At 47.3% G+C, this 23346-nt stretch overlaps 1 protein-coding gene across 2 annotated transcripts in view; it reads right to left on the bottom strand.

The window, feature by feature from the left end:
- Positions 1-23070, bottom strand: part of ITGA5 (integrin subunit alpha 5) — a 39178-nt gene extending 16108 nt beyond the window's left edge. For both annotated transcript variants that reach the window (XM_074225728.1, XM_074225727.1), the window contains exons 1-24: positions 22679-23070; positions 16931-17061; positions 14723-14835; positions 14500-14620; positions 14100-14161; positions 13958-14003; positions 13675-13800; positions 12849-12893; positions 12675-12718; positions 11195-11251; positions 10987-11039; positions 10271-10479; positions 9670-9861; positions 8840-8885; positions 8546-8647; positions 8260-8315; positions 5792-5946; positions 5113-5250; positions 4054-4121; positions 2924-3074; positions 2711-2803; positions 2275-2354; positions 2042-2122; positions 1842-1944 (exon numbers count right to left, since the gene is read on the bottom strand). In XM_074225728.1, the coding sequence (XP_074081829.1) occupies positions 1842-1944; positions 2042-2122; positions 2275-2354; positions 2711-2803; positions 2924-3074; positions 4054-4121; positions 5113-5250; positions 5792-5946; positions 8260-8315; positions 8546-8647; positions 8840-8885; positions 9670-9861; positions 10271-10479; positions 10987-11039; positions 11195-11251; positions 12675-12718; positions 12849-12893; positions 13675-13800; positions 13958-14003; positions 14100-14161; positions 14500-14620; positions 14723-14835; positions 16931-17061; positions 22679-23070 (2664 nt within the window). The remainder of the gene's footprint in view (positions 1-1841; positions 1945-2041; positions 2123-2274; positions 2355-2710; positions 2804-2923; positions 3075-4053; positions 4122-5112; positions 5251-5791; positions 5947-8259; positions 8316-8545; positions 8648-8839; positions 8886-9669; positions 9862-10270; positions 10480-10986; positions 11040-11194; positions 11252-12674; positions 12719-12848; positions 12894-13674; positions 13801-13957; positions 14004-14099; positions 14162-14499; positions 14621-14722; positions 14836-16930; positions 17062-22678) is intronic.
- Between the last annotated feature and the right edge of the window lie 276 nt (positions 23071-23346).

Genomic DNA, 23346 nt, shown 5'->3' with positions numbered 1-23346 from the left:
ATAATGGTGATCCTCTGGAGAGTTGGAAGGATGAACTAGCCATGACCAAAATGGAGGTCAACACTTCCATGCTAATGTTTAATGGTGGAAATAGACCAGTGGAAATACAATCTTGGTGGAGCAGTGAGATTCAAACTTAAATGTTACACCATCATCCCAGTCTCTCATATTTGCAACCTCAATGGTCACAGGATCATAGGATTCATGTAGGAGAGAGCTCAGAAGTCATTTCATCTAATCTCCAAATTTTACATTGGAGAAAAATAAGAAAGGCCCAGAGAAATGAAATATTTGTTCAAGGTCATGCAGATTGTAAGTGGCAGTATCCAGATTTTCTTGAGCCGAAATCCAATACTCTTTCCATTGTATCATGAAGATTTTCTGTATCCTATCTGATATTGTTTGTCCTTCATTTTGGAAGAGGATCAGTGGCATCACAGGGTGTTAACTTGAGTTGCTCGTGAATTGAAGTGTAGCAGTTGTGTGAAGTTGTCAGTCTCTCTCTTCCAGGGTCATTGAAGTACAGTGGCAAGATTGGTGGTAGCTTGGAATACAGTGGAAGGCCTTGGCGTCTTTGTCTTCAGTGTCCAACCAAGCTCTAAGTACATACTTTGCAGTGCCCACCCTTCAACCACTTCCTGGTCTTTGGAACAAATTGCTCTCCTCCTCATTCTGCCAGGAGAAAGTCTTCGAATGCTTGGGGTAGCTATCCTATCCCCAACTCACCAATGGGATTAAGGTCAGTCAGTTATCCTCAACCTGATATGGTCCATCTGTCAAGAAGGTTTACCTGAGTGCTGTAGTTTCTTGGTGCCACAGGTGAGAATTGAGGACCAGATGGATACCCAAGATGGATAAACAGCCCTGAAAGCTCCACAAACTCTCACTCCAGAGGATGAACACATCTGTCCCCTGCTCTCCAATCCTAGTCCTAGGACCACCGCCCTTCTTCAAACCTCCGCAGGCAGTCTGGAGAATTGAGCTCAATCTCTTCCTTGCCCTCTCTTGTTCCTCGGAGGACAGCAATGTGCCAGTTTCTAACTTCTGCCCAGGAATCACTGGCACTTAACACTTTCCTCTCTCCTTACCTGCCATCCACTCTGACTCCCATATCACCCCCACCCTTCTGTGAACCATTCATAGGACTACAGAGTTTCGAGTTGTCAGATACCAGAGATCATCTCAAGTCCCAAGCCTTTATTTTAAAGATGGTGTCTAAATTGCCTCATTTTAAAGTGGTAGATTTAGATCTGAAAGACTTTAGAACTTTGACCAATGCAAAGACCAACTATGATTGTTGAAGACTGATGATGATGTTTTCTGACAGAAAGGGAATAGGTTTACTATATACATTTTTGGACATAGCCAATGTGGTATTTTATTTTCCTTGATTATATGCATTTGTTACTAGAACTTTTTATTTTTCTTTTTTTCCCCTTTTTTAATAGTAGGGGTATGAAAAATAAAGTGGAAAGGGGAATAGTAAGAAAACAAAGGGTCATTCATTTTTTTTTTAAATGCAGAGAGGAGAACAGAAGGAAGGGCAGGAAGAGGCATGAACAAGCAAGATATCTTTGAATGGTACAGATTAAATTTTTATACTTAAAAAGAAGAGTGAGAAGCCCTTAAAAGATAACAGCTTCATATACAATCATCTTTTTTTTGTTCTACTACATTTATGGAAATGCCCATTTGATTTGGTGTTTAAGTTCAAAATAAAAAGAAATCAAAAAAAAGAAAAAATCTTTTGTTTGTACTAAATGATCTTTAAATTCTTCCCCCTGACTTCTCCTCCCCTCTCTCCTTCTCCATCCTCCCTCCTGTTATATTTCTCTCCTTACCTCATAGACATGGTGAACCTCAGGGCCAACACTGCTGTCTTCTTGGGGTTCTTGGGGTTGCCAGCCACTCACTGGGAATAGCACCGTTTCTGGCTTGGACACCCTGAGAAGAGAGAGAAGGGTCAGTATAGATCCCAAATACCTCTGAAAGGTTCATCCCAGTCCCCAGGTTGGATCCATAAATGTGCCCCAATACTAACCAGTTCAGGGAAACTTGGGCCTGAGCCTCTACTGAGAGCGGGAAGGAAACCACCTCACTCTGAGAGTTATTGAGATTCTTACTGCAGGAGGGCAAACAAAGAACAAAGAAGGGAGGGGAATGAAAACAGAAGATTGTGAGTCAGGGCAGAGAGGCCTTTGGTGCAGGTGACACCCTCTTCCTCCTCAGTCCCTCTTCTCTTCTCATACCCATAGGACCTGACCCCATCCTTACCTGTGAATCTGGAAATCAAATTGGATGGTTTTTTTGTTGTCCCGGAGATGAGGAACAGTGAATCGAAGGCCCCCCCACAGCTGTAGCCATAGAGAATGAAGGAGGGGTCAGATTCAAATGAGAGGATACATGTAAAAAGCCTTTGCAAAATTCAAAGTGCTGAATAAACATCAGTAAATGTCTAGCCCAATCCTTTTTCTTTCATCAACCCCACTCTCTTTGCTGTCCTTCCTCTTCCTCCTTTCCCTCCCTCAACTTCTCAGGTCTGTCACCCCCATTTCTAGTTCCCCCCCCCCGCCAAGCCCTGTCCTATACCTGATTAATTAATCAATCAACAAATATTTATGAAGGGAGAACTGCCTGAAGAATACTGTGCCAGTGCCCTTGGATCTTGCCAGCTTTGACTCTGCCCCTGCCCCTGCCCCTTCCCACTTACACTGGCTCCAGCCTTCATGGGGTTCCCCAAGTCACAGACAAGTTGACGGCTCTGGTTCACAGCAGAGTAGTCACAACTTAGGCTAGAGAAATTCTTGGGAAAAAGTGTAGTGGTATTAGTACCCTCTCCTGTTCCCTTGGGGTCCCCAGCCTGTCCCTCCAGTCCCTTCCCAGGTAGGTGTCCTACAGATCTTTTGCCTTAAACCTTGCTCACCCCAGGGTGTCGAACCAGTCCTGAATATTCAGCCTCTGGTGGGGCAATGACTCGAAGCTCAGCCTCATAGGCCCCTCCTTCTCCCATATTCTGGGCATGGAAGGTTAAGTTCAGGGCATTCTTGTCCCCCAGGTATACTTCAGTTTGCTCCCTGGCAGGAGAGAGAGTAATACTGTTACACATTAAGGGGTCCAATGGAAATCCTCCAAATCTTAGCAAGAGACCCAGACCCCATCTCACAGTTCTCACTGGTGGCATGAAATTAACTCTAGAGCAGAATCAAACTCGGCCAGATCCCTCATTTTACAAAGGAAGAAAAATTGGGCTTCATGGGGGAAAAATGGCCTGAAGATCTGGGACTCAGAGTCACCCCTAGGGCAGGACCCCTAACGGTCACATCTCTGTCTAAGAGCATTCCCTTCACACAATGACAGGGTATGGAGGAGCAGGAGTTACAGGCAAAGCCTCTGGAACATACGGCAACAGTTTTCAAACTTTTCATTTTCAAGACCCCTTTATAGTCTTAAAAATTAATGAGGACCCCAAAGAGCTCTTGGTATTATTACAAAAAACAGTTTTGACCTTGTGGATCTCTTAAAAGGGACTCCAGATATACAAGGGGTAAGGGAACCACACTTTGAAAACCACTGCTCTGAGAGGACAGGATTCCCCTTCTCCCAGCCCTACTGATTCAACTAAAACAGAAGACTTCCTTCAGTGTACTGAGTGACCCACTCTGCCAAATGAATGACCCAGGGGCCAAAAGTCTTGTTTATGGCTCTGCTAGGACTAGAACCATACATAGCATCATCTATTAGAGCTGCAAGAAACCTTGGATGTCAGCTAGTCCATTCCTCTCATTTTATAGATGAGGAAACTGAGGTCAAAAGAGGTGAAACAGCTTGTCCTAGCCATAAATGGCAAGAGGCATCTCAGAATGGCACCCACACCACACTCTTCCCTATGTCAAAACCCTGGTCCCTGAGGACCCAAGCCTTTCTGAATCTGCGGGCACCACCTCCTCCAGTGCCAGCTCCAAGACGTTATTATCCTCTGCCTTTCACCTCCCAAGCCCCATTGGACATGGAGAGACCTGGGCATCTGAGTGCTTCTACCTCAGCTCCACTTACCCAAACACTTCTAGTTGTAGGTCAGGAACACAGATGTTGTCTTCTCCACAGTCGAGAAGAATCTGAGCCTAAGGAGAACAGGAAGAGGAGTGGGGAAGGAGAGTTTAGGATATGCCCTTCTTATTTAGCAGAATTAGAAAAACCTCAGAAAAACAGCCCCATCCTCCCATGGGCTATCTGTAAACTCCTCTCCCTTTCTAATATGTCAGCCTCCTAAACTCCACCTCCTCTTTACTCGTGGCCCTCTTCCATGTCATCATTGTCATCATCATCATCATCATCATCATCATCATCATCATCGTTACTAGGACCACCATCACTATGATCATTAAATATGCATATCATTTGTAATAATCACATATATATGTCATAATATATTATAATATATATTGTATTACAATAATTATACCACACATAATTATTTTATAATCGTTCAAACTATATTAACATGATTTATTTTATTAATGTTATATATTCTAATATTATACATAATATCCTGCTATAATATAGTAAAATTATAATGAGTTGTGCATTATAAGACTGATTCTTTTTTTTGTTTCTTTTAGGTTTTTGCAAGGCAAATGTGGTTAAGTGGCTAGGTAATTATTAAGTGTCTGAGACCAGATTTGAACCCAGGTACTCCTGACTCCAAGGCCGGTGCCACCTATGCCACCTAGTCGCCCAAGACTGATTCTTTAATTAATTGGTTATAGAAATAATAATATTTATTAGGTACTTTGAAAAATGGTTTCCATATACAGGGTGTCCCACAAGGTTTAGTGCCTCAAGTTTTAATAGCTTACATTTGCACAAAGCCTTGCAAACCACTCTTATTTCATGGGAGTCTCATACCAAATCTGTGAGTTAGATACTACAGATACTACTATCCACATTTCACAAATGGGGAAACCAAGACTCACATAGTATGTAGTAGAGTCAGGATTTGAACACAGATCTTCCTGACTCAAGAGATTCAATCCCACCATGTCCTGACCCCTTTTCCCCCTGCCAGTTATCTGTGCAGGCTCTTCCCTCTCTAAGCCCCTAATCCCCTCTCACCTTGTCCTCAATTCGGTTCTTGCTCTGGTAGTGCAGCACTGGTCGGAGGCCATGGGTATCTGGAGGTGCTTTGGAATCCAGTGAAAAATTGAGGGCAATATGGATTGGAGAGAGTTTGTCTCGAAATTCTGACTCATTCTGGGGAGCAGAGTGAAGGGTATTGAAGAGGGATATATGGGTCCTGGCCCTAGATTCTGGTTACTAGGAACAGCAATTCCTTCCTTCTCCTCCTTTTCCCTCCCCTTGAGTTTGATGCAGACTGGAGGTCTGGGTCCATGTAGGGAATGGTTATCGTCTTTTGCGACTAGACCTTAGGATCTTTCCCTTGAGTATAACTAGTCTATCTAGCTTAGAATGAACAGTGACTGTGGCAAGGTCCTTGGAGACTTGGCTGGCATCTATTCTAATTGAAGGGATATTTTTTTTCTCCAGTATTCAGACAGAAGTCTCCTACTTCCCTACTACTCCCTTCCCACTACAGTGGTCATTTCCCATCCCTACCATCTGCCCCAACGCCTTCTGGTCATTTCCCCCCCTTTTTTTTTTGCATATGCTCAGTGACTCTGTCTCCCCTAAAATTTTTGTCCTGTCTTCCCCAGAAGGAGAGTCTTAGGGCATCTATCTTCTCTAATTCCCTCTACCACCACCAAAGTTGGACTCTGAATGAGTGTGGCCATACCCGAAGGTAGATCTTCATTTCCCGACATTCCTCATGGGCCCCATTTTGGATGAGTAGGGTCTGGGTGTAGGATGCCTGCTGTGAGGCCAAGAATAATGCTCGACGAATACCTCCTTTCTGTTTTTGCCAGTCCAGTTGGAGCTCCACAGTGAAACCTAAATAAGATCAGGGGAGGTGGAGTCATTGGGACCCAGGAGTTCATCTCACTGGACTCATCACTTCCTTCCTTCCCTACTTGGAAGTCTGGACTCCCTGCTTCTTAACTTCCCTAGCTGATTTTCTTTTTCTTTTCTCGTTTGTTTGTTTGTTTGTTTTTGCAAGGCAGTGGGGTTAAGTGACTTGCCCAAGGTCACACAGCCTAAGTAATCGTTAAGTGTTTGAGACCAAATTTGAACTCAGGTCCTCCTGATTCCAGGACCAGTGCTCTATCCACTGCACCACCTAGCTGCCCCTCTCATTTGCTTTTTTGGGGGCAAATGGGATTAAGTGACTTATCCAGGGTGACATTGCTAGTGAGACTGGATTTGAATTCAGATTCTCCTGACTCCAGGGCTAGTGCTCTATCCATTTCACCATCTAGCTTGCCCTAATTAATCTTTCCTTTCTTTTTTTTTTAAACATTTTAAACTTGTTTTCCAATTACATACAATGATAGTTTTTACCTAATCGGTTACCTAACTGATTTTCTTAAAGAGATAGGTGTTATTTGGGTGGCTAGGTGGTGTAGTGGATAAAGCACCGGCCTTAGAGTCAGGAGTACCTGGGTTCAAGTCCGTCTCAGACACTTAATAATTACCTAGCTGTGTGGCCTTGGACAAGGCACTTAACCCCATTTGCCTTGCAAAAAACCTAAAAAAAAGAGGTGTTATTTGTCCCCTCAACTCACCAGAGACAGTTGCTGTGTGACCCTGGACAAGTCACTTAATCTATCTCAGTTTCCTCAACTGTAAGATGGGAGATAATAGTAGCACCTATCTTCCAGTGTTGTAAGAGTTAAATGAAATATTTATTAAAATGTTAACAGAATTAAGTAAATGCTTATTCTTTTCACTTCCCTTAATATCTTTCTATCTGCAGTCTGGCTTCTGACCTCATCATTCCACTCTCTCCAAAGTCACCAATGATCTCTTAATTGCCAAATCTAATGGCCTTTTCTCAAGTCTCATCCTTTTGGCCTAACATTGTCTTCTGAATATTACCTCCTTCCTTCTCTCTAAATTTTTGACTTGCCACTTCTTTTCTGAATTTGCCTCTGGGTCATGCCTACTCACTGTGAGTGTCCCCTCAAAGCATTATTCTGGATTCTCTATACTATTTCACTTGGTGATTTCATCAACTCTCATAGATTCAAAGGTCATCTCTCAGTATATAATTCTCAGATCTGTTTTGCCTGTCCTAATTTCTCTCTTGAGCTTCAGTTTTTCATCACCAGCTGACTACTGAACATCTTGAACTGAATATCCCACAGACACCTCAAAGTCAGCATGTCCAAATCAGAATGCATCTTTCTTCCAGAGCATTCTGTGCTCCTGGTCTCCCTGTTTCTGTGGAGGTCACCACCTTTCCCCCAATCACCCAGGATTACAACCTCTGTGGCATCCCTTGCTTCTCATCCTACTCACCCAAACTGTTGCCAAGTATTATCATTTCTACCTTATAGCATCCCTCATCTATTTCTCTGCTTGCCATATCCCTGTCACCTCATACCTGGACTAGTGCAATAGCCTGAAAGTTGGTTTCCCTGCCTCAAGTCTCTCCCCACTTCAGTCCATTCCCTTTTCAACTATCAAAGTGATTTTCTTAAAGTATAGGTCTGATGGCCCCATCACTCTCCCTTCTTAATAAACTCTATCACTTTCAGGATCAACTATAAAGTCCTTTGCTTGGTTCTAAAGCCTTTCACAACTTGACCCCTTCCTACCTTTCCCATCATTTTAGGCTTATTGCCCCCTATGTTTTCTGGATCATAATCCAGAAATATTGGCCTTCTTTTCAACCAATCAATAAATATCTAATAATTACCTACTGTAGGCCAGGTAGTGACCTATATATACACTGGTGATACAAAAAAGAGGCAAAAGTCAGTCCCTGTCCTCAAGGAACTTACATTCATCTCTTCATTCTGTGTTTTTGCACTGGTAGTCCTGAAATGTTCTCCCTCCTCCAGTCTGGTGTTTTGGTTTCATTCTAGTCTCAGCTCAAATCTACCCTCTATAGGTGGTTTTCCCCTAATCTTCTCCTACCATTGCCTTCCTTCGGAATTTATCTTCCATTTATACTGTATACATAATATGTACATCTATCTATCTATCTGGTAGATTAGCAGTTGTTTCCATGTTGAATGTGAGCTTTTTGAGGGCAGGAACCATATTTTTAGCTTTCCTTGTATCCCAAAACCTATCACATAGTCAGCGTTAAATAAATGTCTGTTGACTGACCACCCTTCTAGGGCCATAAGGAACTCTTACCGATAGAGTCTGGGACATGCTTTCCAGAAGCATTGAGACAGAAACTCAGGTTGATGCTAGAGAAAGATAGAAGGAAATTGGTGAAGAAAGAAGGACTTAGCCCTACAGGCCCACAGTCCTCTCAATTCTCTCCCCACCATGTCTCCCCAATCCCCGCTGGCCAACATGGACACCAGGAACTCTACCTCCAACCCTACCCCAAGGCACAGACCCAAGTATCTAGTTCCTGGAACTGGTTCAACTCCCAACCCAGGCCTGGAAGGGATCCATTCCCCCAACTACATACCAGGACATGGCATTTCCCTCCAAACTGCAGCTTCGTTCCTCAGGGTTGAACATGGCAGGGAAGATGGTGAGGGAGGCACTGGCTGAGATGATCGGGCGGCCCCTGACAGAGGTTTTAGGGTAAGGGAGGAGAAGAAGAGGACTTTCAGCCCTCTACCCTGCTCCCCAACCCCCTGAAAACAGGGGTTCAGAATCCTAGACTCCGGGATCCTTGTATTCCATTCACTTCCCTCTCTGTCACCTGGACTCCCAAAGCCCTAAGAGTTTTCCCATGTCCCCAATCTCCCTCCTTTACCTGTACACCACAGCTTTGTCCACACCAAAGGCCCCCACAATCAGGTCTGCAAGAAAATCATAAAAGTGAGTGAACCCTCAGTTAAAATCTCTCCTGGGTACAACAATTTACCACTCAAAAAATAATGTAACAAAGGGGGATATCAGAGAATGGCTCAACACATGAACAAGTTTTGAGTTCAGGAGATAGGACACATGTCTTGTACTTTTTAGCAGAGGGGTGCTACATTACCAATGGGGAACCAAGGAATAATGCATTGATTTGTCTTGCTTGGGATGAGACAGGTAACAGGAACTTCCCCTTGAACAATTAGAAGACCACCTTCTCTGGATCTTAGTGAGTTGACTTGAGCACTGAGAGGTTAAGCAATTTGCCCAAGGTCAGTCAGCCAGCATGTGTCAGAGTTAGAATTTGAACCCATGCCTCCAAGGTGTCTATTTTGCTTTGTTTGACTGTGTTAGGGAAGGATAAAGTTTATGGAATAGGGTCAGTGAGATGGAACAGTGACATTAAAAAAAGAAGCAAGCATCCAAAAAGCTTTTTAACAAAGAAATTCTCATTGAGAGGATTTAGTGTTCCCCTTAATCTGAGATTTTCAGCTCCCTAAACACAATGGAGACTGGGTTGGAGGGATGTGGCCCTCTGGTGGCCATAGCTGAGAATTACACTTGGAGTCATTTCTCAGGTGGGAGAGATGAAGGGAGATGGGGATGGAATCCCCAATGTCCGTTTGACAAAGAATCTAAGCATTCCCTGATGGGTGATGGGGCTCAAACGTGTTAGGGGAAAGAGATCCAGATGTCTAGTAAAGGGGGCATATTTGCAATTACCTGGATATCCGTTGTTATCCAAGTCTCGAGCCCCTCGAAGAGCAAAACCAAAAAAATCAGGGGTATACCCAGGTTGCCAGAGGGGTAACAGCACCTGAGAGGGTTTTAAACCCAGCCCTTTGGAGCTCCCAGGGTACACAAACACCACTCCTTGCTGATTCTTCCCCCCAAATGGGGCTCCAATGGCCACATCTGAAATACATTCATGAGACGCCCTATTAATACTGCACATTGCTTTCATCAGTATCCTTGGACCTAAATCCTCCCTCTTACATCCCCTTAGGACCTGGGCATCTGGTCCCTAGTTCCACCTAAACCCTTAGACTCACATGTTTAAGCTTCTAATCTCTTTCTCTACTGCCTTTAAATTCAGACATAACTTCTCAAATAAAAGTATCCATGTTCCCATCCTTCTTCCCCTTCCCCTTTCATTGTTCTTATAGTGAGGTCTATACTCATCTACCCAAATCTGTTTGCTATCCAAGGAAACAGAATCTAGACTCCAAATTCCAGGTACCCAAGCTCCCTGATTCAGTCTACTCTTCACCAGATTCAGATTGTTTGAACCCTTTGTCATCCTCCCCAAATCCAAGATGCTCACCATTGTAGCCATCCTGGTCCAAATCTCCCAGGGGGGACAAGGAACTGCCAAACCGTCCAAATTCATCAAGTCCTGTGAGGGTGAGGTCAGGCGTAGGCACCATGCCTGTTGGCTGTTGGAGGTAGACATATACTCTGCCCACTTCCTGAGCTTGTCCATCAGCTGTCCTCTCCATTAGTAGCGGGGCCCCCACTAGGAGGTCATCCAGCCTAGCCAGGGGGGGAAAAGTCAGAATTTCCTGATCCTTAATTCCTGGCCATCCCCCTTCTGCCTGAACCAGAAGAAGCCAGATATCCACGGCCAAATCAAAGGAACTCAGGGGTTTGTCCTCAAGTCCTTATCCACCCTTTCTAGATCCCAAGATAGGAAAAAAGTGCTAATTCCCATACCTCTCCGAATTCCCAACCCCTCAACTCCAGTCATAAGTTAGGACAACTAAGAGTGTGCCCAGGGTACTGAAATTTAGTGGCAGATAACAGGATTTTATTCACTTTTATCAGGTCAGAAACTACCACAGAATGGCCCCCCAACCTTAGGCTGATCTGCAAATGTACTCCTTCCCACACCCCCATCCTCAGAAGCACCTTTACTCATGCCAAGGTCTCAGATGGTAGAAGCCAAGATCTCATGGTCTTTGTCTCTCACCCATTTTCCTGGTGCTTACCCAGGCCCCAGAAATGCTAATGAAGGTTCTGCCCCCCCCACCCCCTACATACCCATCCCCATTGATGTCTGTGGCAGCAACAGCATAGCCAAAATAGGAAGCCATCTGAGGAAGGAGACAAGATGAAGTAATAAGCATACCCTTTTTCTAGAACACTAGAGGGCAAGCTAGGGGACAATGGGTACTGGGGAGGGGCCGGGAGGTTGTAGGGAGTTTGGCAGGTTAAGGATGCAAACAAAGGGTTAGGAAGTTAGCCATACCTGTTCCCCTGAGAAGTTGTAGAGGGACTGGACATCTGAACCATCGAGAATGGTGACCTGGGTGTTGGGGAGGAAATAGTGGTATTGGTCCTAGGATGCACATCCTGGGACTTCCAGCCCACCCAGAGTTCCCTGGAAAGACTGGAGAAGACTCATGGGGCAGCCACCCAGGCATTCGCATTTGTCGGAGCCACTCGGGACAAAAATAGATCTAAGCCTGGCCTCTTTCCCAGGCTGAGATCAGTATTTCCAACCGTCTGTTGGACATTTCCACCTGGATGTCCCACTAGATTGTTCAATTCAGTGCATGCAATGCAGGGCTCATACCCTTTTCTTTGAAATCTATTCTTTGTTTTAACATCTATTTCTACTAATGGTACCAACCATTCTTTTCAATAACCAGACTTGATATCTAGATCTTACTTAACCATGAATCAACCTAGTCACCAAATTCTGTTAATTTTCTGTCTATAGGAGTTTTGGGGTCACAGAACACAAGAGCTGGAGAGGCCTTAGAGATCATTTGAGCCAACCCTATTATTTTACAGATGAGGAAATTGAGGCCTTTTCTTCCAACAACAACCATTCCTGGTTCAAATTCTTATGAATGCTCACCTGTACTATTTTAACAATGTCTCACACCCTTGTTGCCAGATTACAGCAACATTGTAGATTTTAGAGCCAGAAGGGGTTAGAAGCCATTCATTTCCTTTTATAAATAGGGAAACTGAGGCCCAGAGCTGTCAATGACTTGCTCTGAATTCTATAGCTTAGTAAGTGTTTGAGGTAGGACTCAAATCCAGGTCTCTCTCCCATCAACTATATCATGTGGCTCTAGGATGAATCTTCCTAAAGCATAACTAGTCACTTCACTCCTTTCCCTTACTCCTAGACCTTCAATAGATTACTATTGCCTACTGAATAAAATCCATACTTCTCATTTGTCTTTGGGATTTTATTTCTTACTACTCCCATTCACATTCTCTCCATTCTGATCAAATTGGACTATTGATTTGCCTTTTTCCATCTCTGTTTAAAAATATGTAGTAGAAATAATATTAGACATTAATTAAAACAATTAAACTAGCTTGGAAGCTATTTACATCAAAATAACAAGATCCATGGTCCCTTTTTCATCTTTGCTCACACCATCATTATTACCTCTGCCTTCTGAACTCCTACCCATCCTTCAAAGTTCAACTCTGGAGATGTCTGATGAAGACATCTCTGCTTACTCCAGAGGGAAAGGATTTCTCCTCCCACTCCCTTTTACATGAACATGGCAACATATCCTGTCTTCTACTGATAATTATTTGTGTTCATTATCAATGAACACAGGACTGTTAATTGTAGAGAATATGTCTTCGTATGTATCCTCAGTAGTATACAGTAGGCACTCTATAATAAATGCTAGGGAAATGGTGAGTAAATGATGGAACAAAAGGACAGGATGGGGGGAGAGGGCCAGTGGGGGTCTTACATAGCCGTAGGTGAGATTCCCTTTGGGTACACCAGTCACAAAGTCTGCAAGCAGGAAAAAAAAGAATTTTAGAAAGGCAGGTAGGGAAAGGTCATTAGAAGCTTTAATTCTGGACTCTTCCAGTTTGGGGGTTTAGAACCCCTCCCCCAGTCCTGGGTCTAGAGACATCCTTACCCTCTGTAGCATCTCCATTGAATTCTCCCACAGCCACTGAATATCCTGGGAGACATAAAGGGCAGGGTGATTAGAGTTTTTATTCTGAGGAGTTTCATCTATACCCCCCCCCATGCCCCTCTAATTCCCACCTGGTCCACTTGGTTATGAGCATTTTGATTTAAGTTTTGAATAATACTCTCCCAACAGTCTTGAGTACTGCTAAGTATAAATATTGTGCCCATTATTCAACTGGGAGAACTAAAGCCCAGAAAAGGCAAAATTACTTTCTCATAGTAAATTCTGGAGCTACATATGGTCTCTTCTTAAGCCAACGTTCTTTATACTATTCCAAATTGTTTCCTTTGCTACTCAATGAAAATAAAGGCTGGCATTTATTTATGGTTTTAGGGTTTGTGAGCTGTCTAATGTATTTTGTTTTACATAACTTTAATATGTGATCCTTCACAGCTCTAAGTGGTAGGTCCCATTATTATCATCCCTGTTTTACAGGTGAGGAAACTGAGGCTGAAAGAGGTTAAGTGACTTGCCCAGGGTTATTCAGTTAAGACTCTGAGATGGGATTTGAACTCAGGTCTTCCTGAGTGCTAGTCTAACAGTCTGTTCCCTTAGATACCTAGTTTTGCCTTGAGAGTAGCCTCTCCACAATCAGCCAGTTCTCAGGAGTAGACTAGATAGAGGCAGAGGCCTATAGACAGAAGAGGGGCAATTCTGGATTCTGAGGAGAGCCCTAGGGTTCTCATATTGTTCATGGAGAGGGAAGAGGAGAAGCTGGAGTTTTCTGAGTGTCCCCCCTCCCCATGTCCAAGCTACCTTTCTCACTTACCCAGATAGCTGTCATCATAGGTAGAGCTGGCTTGTCGAGTCTGCAACTGCCCCCGGACTTCAGTGATTAGATACTCTGGGTAATAGGACTCTTCTATTTGCTCCTGGGTAGCCGACAGGATCTGCCCTGGATGGTAAGGGGAAGGTGGGAGGTGGGCAGGGGCAGGATGGATCAGAGAGGGGAAAGGGAGGAAAAGCTAGAGGGGGTCCTCAGGTCCTCAGGAAGAGGATACAGAGTTATACAGAGGGGCCAAGGGAGCACTGAGTTAGGGGCTGGGGCTCACCTTGCCAGTAGTAGCTCCCAGGTCCTCCCAGCAACACACGTCCTGTCTGTGTGGACAGAGAGATAGGGAACAGGGGTTGTGAAATGAACCCCCATGCCTGCTCCCACCCTGGTTGTATTCTCCCTTCTCATATCTTCCTTACCTTGGTAAATTCTGCACTGAAACCCCCTTGGCAGTAACCTTGTCCTGTGGCTGAGCTAAAATCTGCAGGGAAAGACGAGGCTCAGTGTAGACAGGGTTACCCAAAGAGGGAAGAGGCAGAAAGAAGTAGGTGTGGCAAGCAGAGGGGGCACATGAACAAGTGAATACAGTCATCTAGTTCAACCTCCTCATTGTACAGAAAGGGAAACTAAGGCCCAGAAAGGGAAAGGTCACAAAGTAGATCTTTAGATTAGTCCAGGTAGCTTAGTCTAGGTCCAATATTCTTTCCTTTGCTGATTTCTAGACAAGTAGAGCTAGAAGAAGTTTCTAGGTCCCAGGTCTGTTCCCACTCCCTTCCCACCCCCCAAGCCATGCTCTTGTCCTCCCCCTTCACCCCATACCTGAGCGGCAGGGTGAATATTCCAGGAATTGAGTGAAGTTGTCAGTAGAGAGGTAGCAAGTGCCCACTGGGTCCCTTAGGGGTTCCTTCTCTGTGCGCCAGTTATATAAGGGGGCACAGGCCTATAACACCAATAGGAACTGCTCAGTTAGAATTTAACTCCCTTCCTAGCCCAGTCTGACTTCCACCCTACCCCCCCCAGATATGCCCACTGTGCCCCTCACCAGGATGGAGGAACCATGGGCTCGGACTGTGGCTCCAAACCACTGCTTGGACTTAAATTCCACAGGCTCCTCCCCTTCAGGACTGGACAAGGATGACTCCAGGGGCCGAGAGCCTGAGAGGGAAGGGCAAGATGGGCATAAGGGAGAAAAGCTTGGGGCCCAGAAGTTCAATACTCTTTGTCTTCTTCACTAGAAATCTATGCCCTGTGGCTGGGCATTCCCATGCACTTTCCAACCTTAGCCCTTCCTGAGTCATTAGCAGACAAAGTGGAGGAAAAGGATCTCTGAGAGACAGTTTCCTAGTCTGAGTCACCCCTCCCCATTCAGAGAGGGATTTCCAGAACTGCCCTCTAGGCTTCCCCTCCCCTGATTTCCTTACTAAAGTAAGGTTCATGATGCCTAGATTCAGTCAAGCTTTCCAGGGTTAGGATTGGGAGAATCTGGAAATTTAGAAGCAATGAAAAAAAATAACCCAGGTTAGCAATCTGTACAACTGGACCCCTCCAACTATTTCTGCCCATTTGTCTTTAAAATATTAACCTTAATGGTTCATCTATTCTTATATCTCTGTATGTTCCTATATATGAATGTTCATTTATATCTATATCTATGTCTACTGGACCCTGTGGTGGATAAGGTGAAAAAAGTATTCTTTGCCCTTAAGGAGCTTACAGTCATTGGGAGAAAATGAGACACTTGCAAATAACCATAACCCAAAATCATAAGAGTGGTCACAAGGAAAGCATAGGTAACTGGGGTAACTTGAGAAAATCTACAGGTGGCATTAAAGCAAAGCCATAAAGGACAAGGATCCTTAAAAGATCCAGTAGGACATTAGAGTCTGTGTGGACAGAGAGATAGGGAACAGGGGTTGTGAAATGAACCCCTGTTTCTACAGGATATAGAATGGCAAGAATTCAGGTTAGAATTCAGGGTTTTGGAGAGTTATGGCAATGTTCCAGAAGATGACATGACTGTATTTGAATAAATGTAGATTTTTGTACATAAGAAAAAAGGTCCAGTAAGAAATGGAAAGAGTTAAAGGTGAGAGGAGAAAAAGGGAGAGCACAAAGGATTATACTGTCCTAGCTGAGACAGGGAGGATGAAAAGCACAATGCCTTAAGGAAACATTTAGTCTTTAGGGAGAGATGACTGAAACATACAGGGGAAAGACTAGCCATGAGAGATAAACCTGAACAGGCAAGTTTTAGAGTCAAATTATAAGGGGAAATGGGGAGACACTGAAAACTTTTTGGGGAAATAACATGATCAAAACAGTGCTTTGAAAATACATCTGAGGTGCAGGGGAAGGGTTAGCATTGGAAGGAAGCAGAGGCAGGAAAATCAGTTTAAGAGGCTGAGTGAGAAATGAGAGAAGGTGGTAGATGCAAAGAGATATTTGAGGGGGGGTGAATTTATTAAAGTGAACTATCAGCATCTCTACTTTTTCTCCAGCTCTCTCCTTTGTGTCTTTGTCTCTTTAACCCTCTTTGTGTATTTTTCTCTGCTTTGCCACCTCCATCCTTTCACACCATCTCTCCTGTCTCTATTTCCTAGCTAATATCTCTAACTTCCCCCTCACATGTCTATCTTTCAGCTCCTTGTGGATTTCTCCTCTGTTTGCATCTCAGTGCTTATCCCCTTCTTGTTCTCATTTCAGTTTCTGTCTTACTCTCTCAACCCTCTATCTCCCTAGATCTCTTTGCTGGCTACCTCTCTCCCCCAGCCCATCACTGGGTGATGGTTTATCATTCTTCCCTCATCTTCTTGCTGACTCCCCCAGCTAGCCCTGCCTCCCTGCCTCTCCTTGTTCCTGTCCCTCTCACTGTCTGGGTCTCTGTCTCTCCCCTGGCCTCCCTGGGTTGTGGGTGATTCAGGGGAAATGAGAGCCACATGTTTCTGAATCATGCCCGCCCCGCCTCGCCGAGGCTGGGCTGGGAACACATCGTCAGAGCCACTGGCAGAAGCCACACAAGGAGTCAGGGAAAAGATGAGGGGCGGAAAGGAAGAAGGGGCTGCTTTCTCCCAGCCTGACCCTAGGGACCCAACCTAGGCATCTACTGGTCCTTCACCCGCTTCCTGGGCTTGTGCATCCCACCCCTTCCCTCAGGCCCCATTCTCTAGACTCATTTTCTCCTCCCCAAACTCCACCCTCTTATCAATCCCCACCCAAGACCCGCCCCCTACTCCCAGTCCCAACCCATTACCTTTACTGTCGAACTCAATGGGGGTACATTGGGCAGAGTTGGGGCCCCAAGGGCAGAGGTAGACGGCGCCGCCCTGCAGGACCCCTGGCTGGCTTGTGTTGGCCTTGGGAGCACCCACCAGGACACTGACCCTGTGGGAAGGGGCTAATCAGGGGGTGGGGCAGCTCCCCAGCTCTGGCGTCCCTCCTCAACCCCGTTCTCTTTATCCTTATCCCTCCCACTTCCTGTCCCTTTCCCCTTATCATCTCTAGGTCTAAGAACTTTAGCCCAGGAAGAGACCTTAGAGATTGTTAAAAATAAGGGGGCTAAGGTTTAATTGCTTTCTTTCAAAAGGATCTTATTTCTGTGTTTTGTCATTTACAAATTTTTTTTTAAATTACACACACACAGTTTATAGAAGAGGAAATCAAGTCCCAGGCAAATGTAATCATTTGCCAAAAGACATACAATTAGTTGCTGGTACAATTAGGAATCACTCAGGTTTTCCGATTCCTAGTTTCATACTCTTCGTATTATATACCACTGTTTCCTAGGCTTTATCTAGTCTTATCCTACCTTCTCCCATCTTACCACCTCCCCCACATCCCCTTTACCTAGGTCTTTGCTCCTTGATTCATTTCCTATGCTTCTAGAACTCATGGTTTTCTAAGGCAAGAACCCTGGAGTTCAGATCCTGGGGTTGGGGAGGGGCAGGTGCCCACTGGGTGGGTATTTATATCTTGGGAGATGCCACAGATGCCAGAGACACAAGCTAGATGGAGTCAGACAGTCCCCATGTGCTGCTGTCACTAACCTCTCCCCTTCTTCCCCCCCAACATAGCTTCTTACTCCCCAATCCTCTCAGTTCCTCCACTGACTCCCTCTCCAAAATTCCCAAAGGGAATCAAACATTCAATCCTGAAAAGGAGAAGGGGAGGACCTTTGGCCATCAGGATTGTGCAGAACCCACTGTCCCCTATGTATTGTTGTCTCTCATCTCACAGGACACCCAACTCTCTGGCTTCACCCAACCATGACTCTGGTACAAATACATTGACACCTCTGCTCACCCTTCTCAAGCCAAAAACCCCTCCCAAGGCCTGGATCCACTCAACCTCCCAGCCTAGCGGGAATGGGAGGAAAATGTGAGTCCTGGAAATGAAAAGGGGGGAAATACAGAAGAGTAGGGTGAAGTGAAGGGGATAAAGAGCTGCTGCTTCCTTGACCAATTTCACTCTTTACTGACCTCCTGGATCTGGGGGCTTGGGTCCTGAAGGTTCTTTTCCTATTTCAACTCTATTTCCACCTCCAGACTCCACTGCCATTGAGTCTGTGTTCAGCTCCTGCTCTTTTGTGTCCTCAAAGGGCCATTACTTATACTTCAGTTTGTTCCTTTTTATGAATGGGATGGGTGACAAGGGATAGTGATTGTGGTCAGAGCTAAAACCCTCAAAGGAATTTTTCTGGATTCCCTTTCTGTACCAGGTGGTTTCTCTATCACTGTTTCTAACTCTCCTTTCTCAGCCTTCTACCCCTCTTCTTGTCTATCTGTATCCATTGATCTGCTTGCCTGCCAGTCTCTGACTGTCTTGCCTTGTGGCCTCTGTCCCTTCTTCCCCTATCCTGCCTGTCCCTCCTTGTCTATTACCATGTGACATTTGGTTGTCACCATTTTTTCCCCCTTTTCTCCCATGTTTCTTTTAGTTTCTGCCATTGCACCTTTGTCTCCTCTCCTGAACCTGTTGTATCTCCATCCCTCTGCCTTTGTTCCTGTTATTGCTTATATCTCTGTTTCCTCACTCTCTCCTCTCAGTTCTCCCTACCTCAGCTTTTTCCTGTAGGTCCAGTTGTTCTCTCAGACCTAGGCAGTGAGTGACTCATTCCAATCAGGGCAGGCTACCTTCCTTCCTGAAGCAAAGTCCCTCTGTGGGGCAAGATCCTAGCACTCAGATACCTAATCCTAGGTCCAGGGAGGAAAGCCTGAGTTCCAGGCTACATTGGAGCTGTGAATAGAATGAAAAGGGAAATCCAGAGACAACCATCTTTGCCTATGGAAGGGTCTAGGAGTTGGGATATGAGCTTAAAGACTGCAATGAATAGAAGAAGGTGAGATGACTGGAATTATGGTTTAGAGGCACAGAAGAAAGGGAGGGTAACAGAGGAAGGGGATGGGGAGTTTCAAAGAGAGAAAATATTTACTACTGGTTGTTTCCTGTTTGTTTCTAACTTCTCACCACTCCATTTGTCTCCCAAGCTTCCTCTCTCCTCTGCCTGAATCTCTTGGGCTCTGTTGCTAGAGTGGTTGGTGGCATGACTAAGGGGCACTTAAAACTGTCTTTCAGTAGAACCCTGGCGCTCTGTCCTCTGAGATGAGGGCTGGTCCTGGCATGAACTCAGGCTCTGATTCCCACAGAACTGGCACCTGACTCTGGCTGGAGGTCAGACCTGGGCAATACCAGGACAGTGGGTCTGGGTCCAAAGCCCCATTGAAGTTGAAGGCTAACTGATGTTACCTCTCCCCTACCAATTTATTCAGTCCTTTTATTCTGTGGAGCAGTCCAAGCAGAGAGAGCTTCGGATATAATGGAGATCATTTGGGACAAGGCAGGAATGAGGTGGGTAGGCTCCCTAACCAGTGTGCTTTCTAGGGCAAAGCCTGTGACACTCAGAAACAGGACCTAGGTTTGGAAGGTCACAGGTAGGCAAGCCTGCCTATAATACCTATGGAGTTGTTGAATGGTCCAGGGTGCTTTCGCCCTTTCCCATCCCCACTCTCTACTCCAGGCTCTGCTTCTTATATGCCAGTTCCTAAATTCCAGGAACAAAATATAGAATCGTATACTTGGGAGAGACCTTACAAATCATCTAGCCCACATCTGCCATTCCCAATTTATATATCAGGAAAATGAAGCCCAGCAGATTGAAGTGACCTGCCCCAGGTTCCCCAAATTAGTGGTGGAGCTTTCAGGGCTACAGACTGATAGTCCAATTCTCCTTCCACTTTTACACAAAACCAGGTCTCTCCCCTCTCCCCAGCCAAGCTATTGATTAACAAATCTGTTCAATACAAGGTTATTTATTATTTGACTCCATTGGCCTGAACAAGGTCAGGGGCCTGGGCAGCATCCAGGAAATGTGACTATCCCCCGCCCTGAGGACCCAGCAGTAACATTAACCAGCACTTGGTTGGTTTTGTGTCCTCGTATCTCTCATTCCTGAAGGTAGGGCTTGGGAGCAGAAATCTCCACAACTTAGTCCACGCCAAAAAAAATCCTTCCAAAGTAAAGTCAAGTATGGAGATGATTGAGACAAGGAACAAAGAAGCCTCAGCCCAGGTCCAGTAGTTATCTAGAGGGGATGGAGGCAGAATCTTCACCTCCAAACCCTAGCTCTAGGACCTTCATCAGGGTCTACCAGGAGAGAAGACCCTGGGGGATGATGGGAGAAGGGATAGAGATGTTCTCCCTCTCCTGAGAGGGCAAGAGCAATCTGGTTCTTCATGATAGGGGTTCAAGGGTATGTGTGTTTCTGGGCTAGAAGAAGGCAGGGAGGTAGGATGTGTTGTCACACCCTGAGAAAGGGTTTTAGAGAATGGTGGAGAGAATTAGAGAGACAAAAAGAGAAAGTAATTTCTTCTGGGATCATACTATCTGGAAAAGAGTTCTCCTTTTCTGACTCCAACAGGAATCAAATAATCCTAATTTCCAGTTCAGCCTTTTCTCCTCTCCTCTATTTTATAGCTCCTTTTTTAAAAACACACACACACGGGAACTATGTACCCCATCCTCACTTCTTTTCAGGTGTCCAACTGCTTTTCCCTAGAGCTCCAGACATATAACTTCCCAGCTCCTCCATTGCCTTTCTTCCCTCCCAGCAGAACCCTGGCCACAGTGAAGTGGCTCCCTCTTTCCCTGCCCCATTGGAGATGTGGTGGGGGGGAGGATGGGGGGGCTGGGGGAAGTTGGGCCTGGCAGAGGTCCCAGGCCAGGGTGATGCAATGGGGTTTGGGCAAGAAGCCAGAGGGGAGGTGGGGTGGGTGTGGACCTCAACTAGCCCAGAGCCAACAGCTGGGGCCTAAGCATCCCCTTTTCTTTGTCACCCTCCTCTCTCTCTCTCTCCTTAGACATCAGGGAAGCCCCCACTTAGGACACCAAATAGGATTAACCCTTTCTTTGCCGGGGAGAGACAATGTGTGTGTGTGTGTGTGTGTGTGTGTGTGTGTGTGTGTGTGTGTGTGTTTTAGATGGACTTCATGCTATGCTCACTGGGAAGCAGTTCTCCCAGTCTAGGGGGTCAAGGGAAAAAAAGAGTCCATTGAAGAAAGCATAATCTTCAGTCAGCCCCCTTTCTCTAAATCTGGAGAAGAAATCCTGGACTCTAGTTTCTTTCAGTCCTGAGAAACTGCTCTTGATTCACTATTGCAGAGGCGAGATTAGAAGCCTGGACTTCTCCACGCCCATCTCAGGTGGGAGGCAGGGGTGGAACACAACGGGAAGATGCCATGGCCAGGAAGGCACCGCATCCCTCCTCTGGGTATCCAGGGTCTGGGGGCTTTTGTCATCTTGATAGTTAGTGTTTGGAGGGAGTGCTCCTCCCCGGGGCCCGGTTTCCCGGGTCCCTCCCTTCCTGCAGCCCCTTTTCTCAGTTTCCTGGGAAGACAGTTATCTGGAGCCCTAGTTTTCCTGGAGGGACCCAGGAGCCCTAGCCCCGGTCCAGAGCCCACTGTTGGGTGACAGGAAATCAGCCTCTTTCTTCCTCCGGAAAGTGAGAGGAAAAGGGAAGCTGCCTCCCCCGCCCCGCCCGCCGACACATACACACTCCCCGCGGCCGGGCCGAGCCCGCCCCCCGGCGCCCCGGGCTCCGGACACCCGCTCCTCTCCGCGCCCTTTGGGGCCGCGCTGAGACCAGTGCACCGGGGATGGAGAGGAGCGGAGGGCGCCCGGGGCAGGGCCGGGAGGAGGGGGGTCAAGGAAGCGGCGAGCTCCCCGCCCTTGGCCGGGCTCACCCCGCATCCCAGCCCTGCGCCGCCGCCTCCATTCCCGGTCCAGGCCGCCGCTTCCTGAGCCCCCCACCCCCGCCCCGAGTTTCCCCCCACTCTCCGGCTCCGACCCCCCCCCCCCCAGCACAATGGCCCGGGCTGACTCCAGGTCCTCAGACCCCGCCACAACGGTCATCTTGGCCCCCAAGCCCCAGTCCCTCGGCTCCCCTCCCCTCCCCTCCCCACCCCTCATCGCGACCCCCGGCACACTGGCCCCACACACCTCTCTGAAGTTCCAGACTCTCGGAATCCAAATCTCCAGCTTCAAGCCCCGTCCCCAGCCCAGCCCAGCCTCGGGGGATTCCCAGCGCTGGCCCCGACCCTGTTTCTAGCCCGGGACCCCCGCAAGCCCCTGAACGGCCCCTCCCCCAGCGCGCGCGCGCACACACACACACACACACACACACACACACACACACACACTCACAGACACACACACACACACACACACACACACACACACACACACACACAGACACACACACACACACACACACAACACACACACACACACACACACACACACACACACACACACTCACACTTCTCTCCAGCCGTCCGGCCACACTCTCCAAAGTCCGCCCTCCCTTCTCCTACCGGACCCTGGCCCAGCCTCCGTCCTCTCGGGGTCCCGCCAGCCCGGCCGCCCGCCGCCCAGCCCCGCGCCCCGGCCTCCCTCTCCCCCCGCCCCTGCGCGGCGGCCCGGGCCGCCCACTCCCCGCCGCACTCACCCCTGGGCCCCGGGCCGGTAGAACTCCACCGAGAAGCCGAAGAAGGATCCCGCGGGTCCGCTGAGCACGGCCGGGGCCTCCCCGTCCAAGTTGAAGCCCCCGACCCCGGACTGCAGCAGCAGCAGCAGCAGCGAGGGCAGCAGGCGCGGGGGGCCGGCCGGCGGGGGCCGGCGCCTGGCCGGGGGCGGGGGGCCGGAGCCCGGCAGCCCGGGGGGCAGCGGGGACCCTGGAGTCCTGCTCCGCATAGCGCCCAGTCTTCCCTGTCCTGGGGCCAGCGACCCGCAGCGGCTTCCTAAACCTCCCAGAGACGAATGACTCAACTCGGGGAGGAGTTTGCCAAACTCCCGGCTGAGCCCTCCCCCCGCCGGCCGGGGGGGTGGGGAGGGGGGCATGCCTGGGTCCTTGAAACGCAGAGCCCACGCCCCCCACCCCGGGGAGGTGGGGTTCCTCTTTGCTCCCCGGTTCCCTAGCCACCCAGCGGAGCTGGCCTGGTCTGGCCTGGGTTAGACCGGGTAGCTTTCAGCTTTCTCCCCCTCCCCTTTCTTGATCCCCCTTCCACTCCCTCCTCCTCTTCCTCCTCCTCTCCTCCCCTCCAGAAGTCGAACGTAAACGCACAGGAAAAGGAGTAGGAAAAAGGGAGAGGAGAATTTCCTAATGAGGAAAGGAAC

The sequence above is a fragment of the Macrotis lagotis genome, chromosome 2, assembly GCF_037893015.1.
Source record: "Macrotis lagotis isolate mMagLag1 chromosome 2, bilby.v1.9.chrom.fasta, whole genome shotgun sequence".
NCBI lineage: Eukaryota > Metazoa > Chordata > Mammalia > Peramelemorphia > Peramelidae > Macrotis > Macrotis lagotis.
Note: the sequence above shows the minus strand (reverse complement) of the source record. Positions and strands in the feature narration are given on the sequence as shown.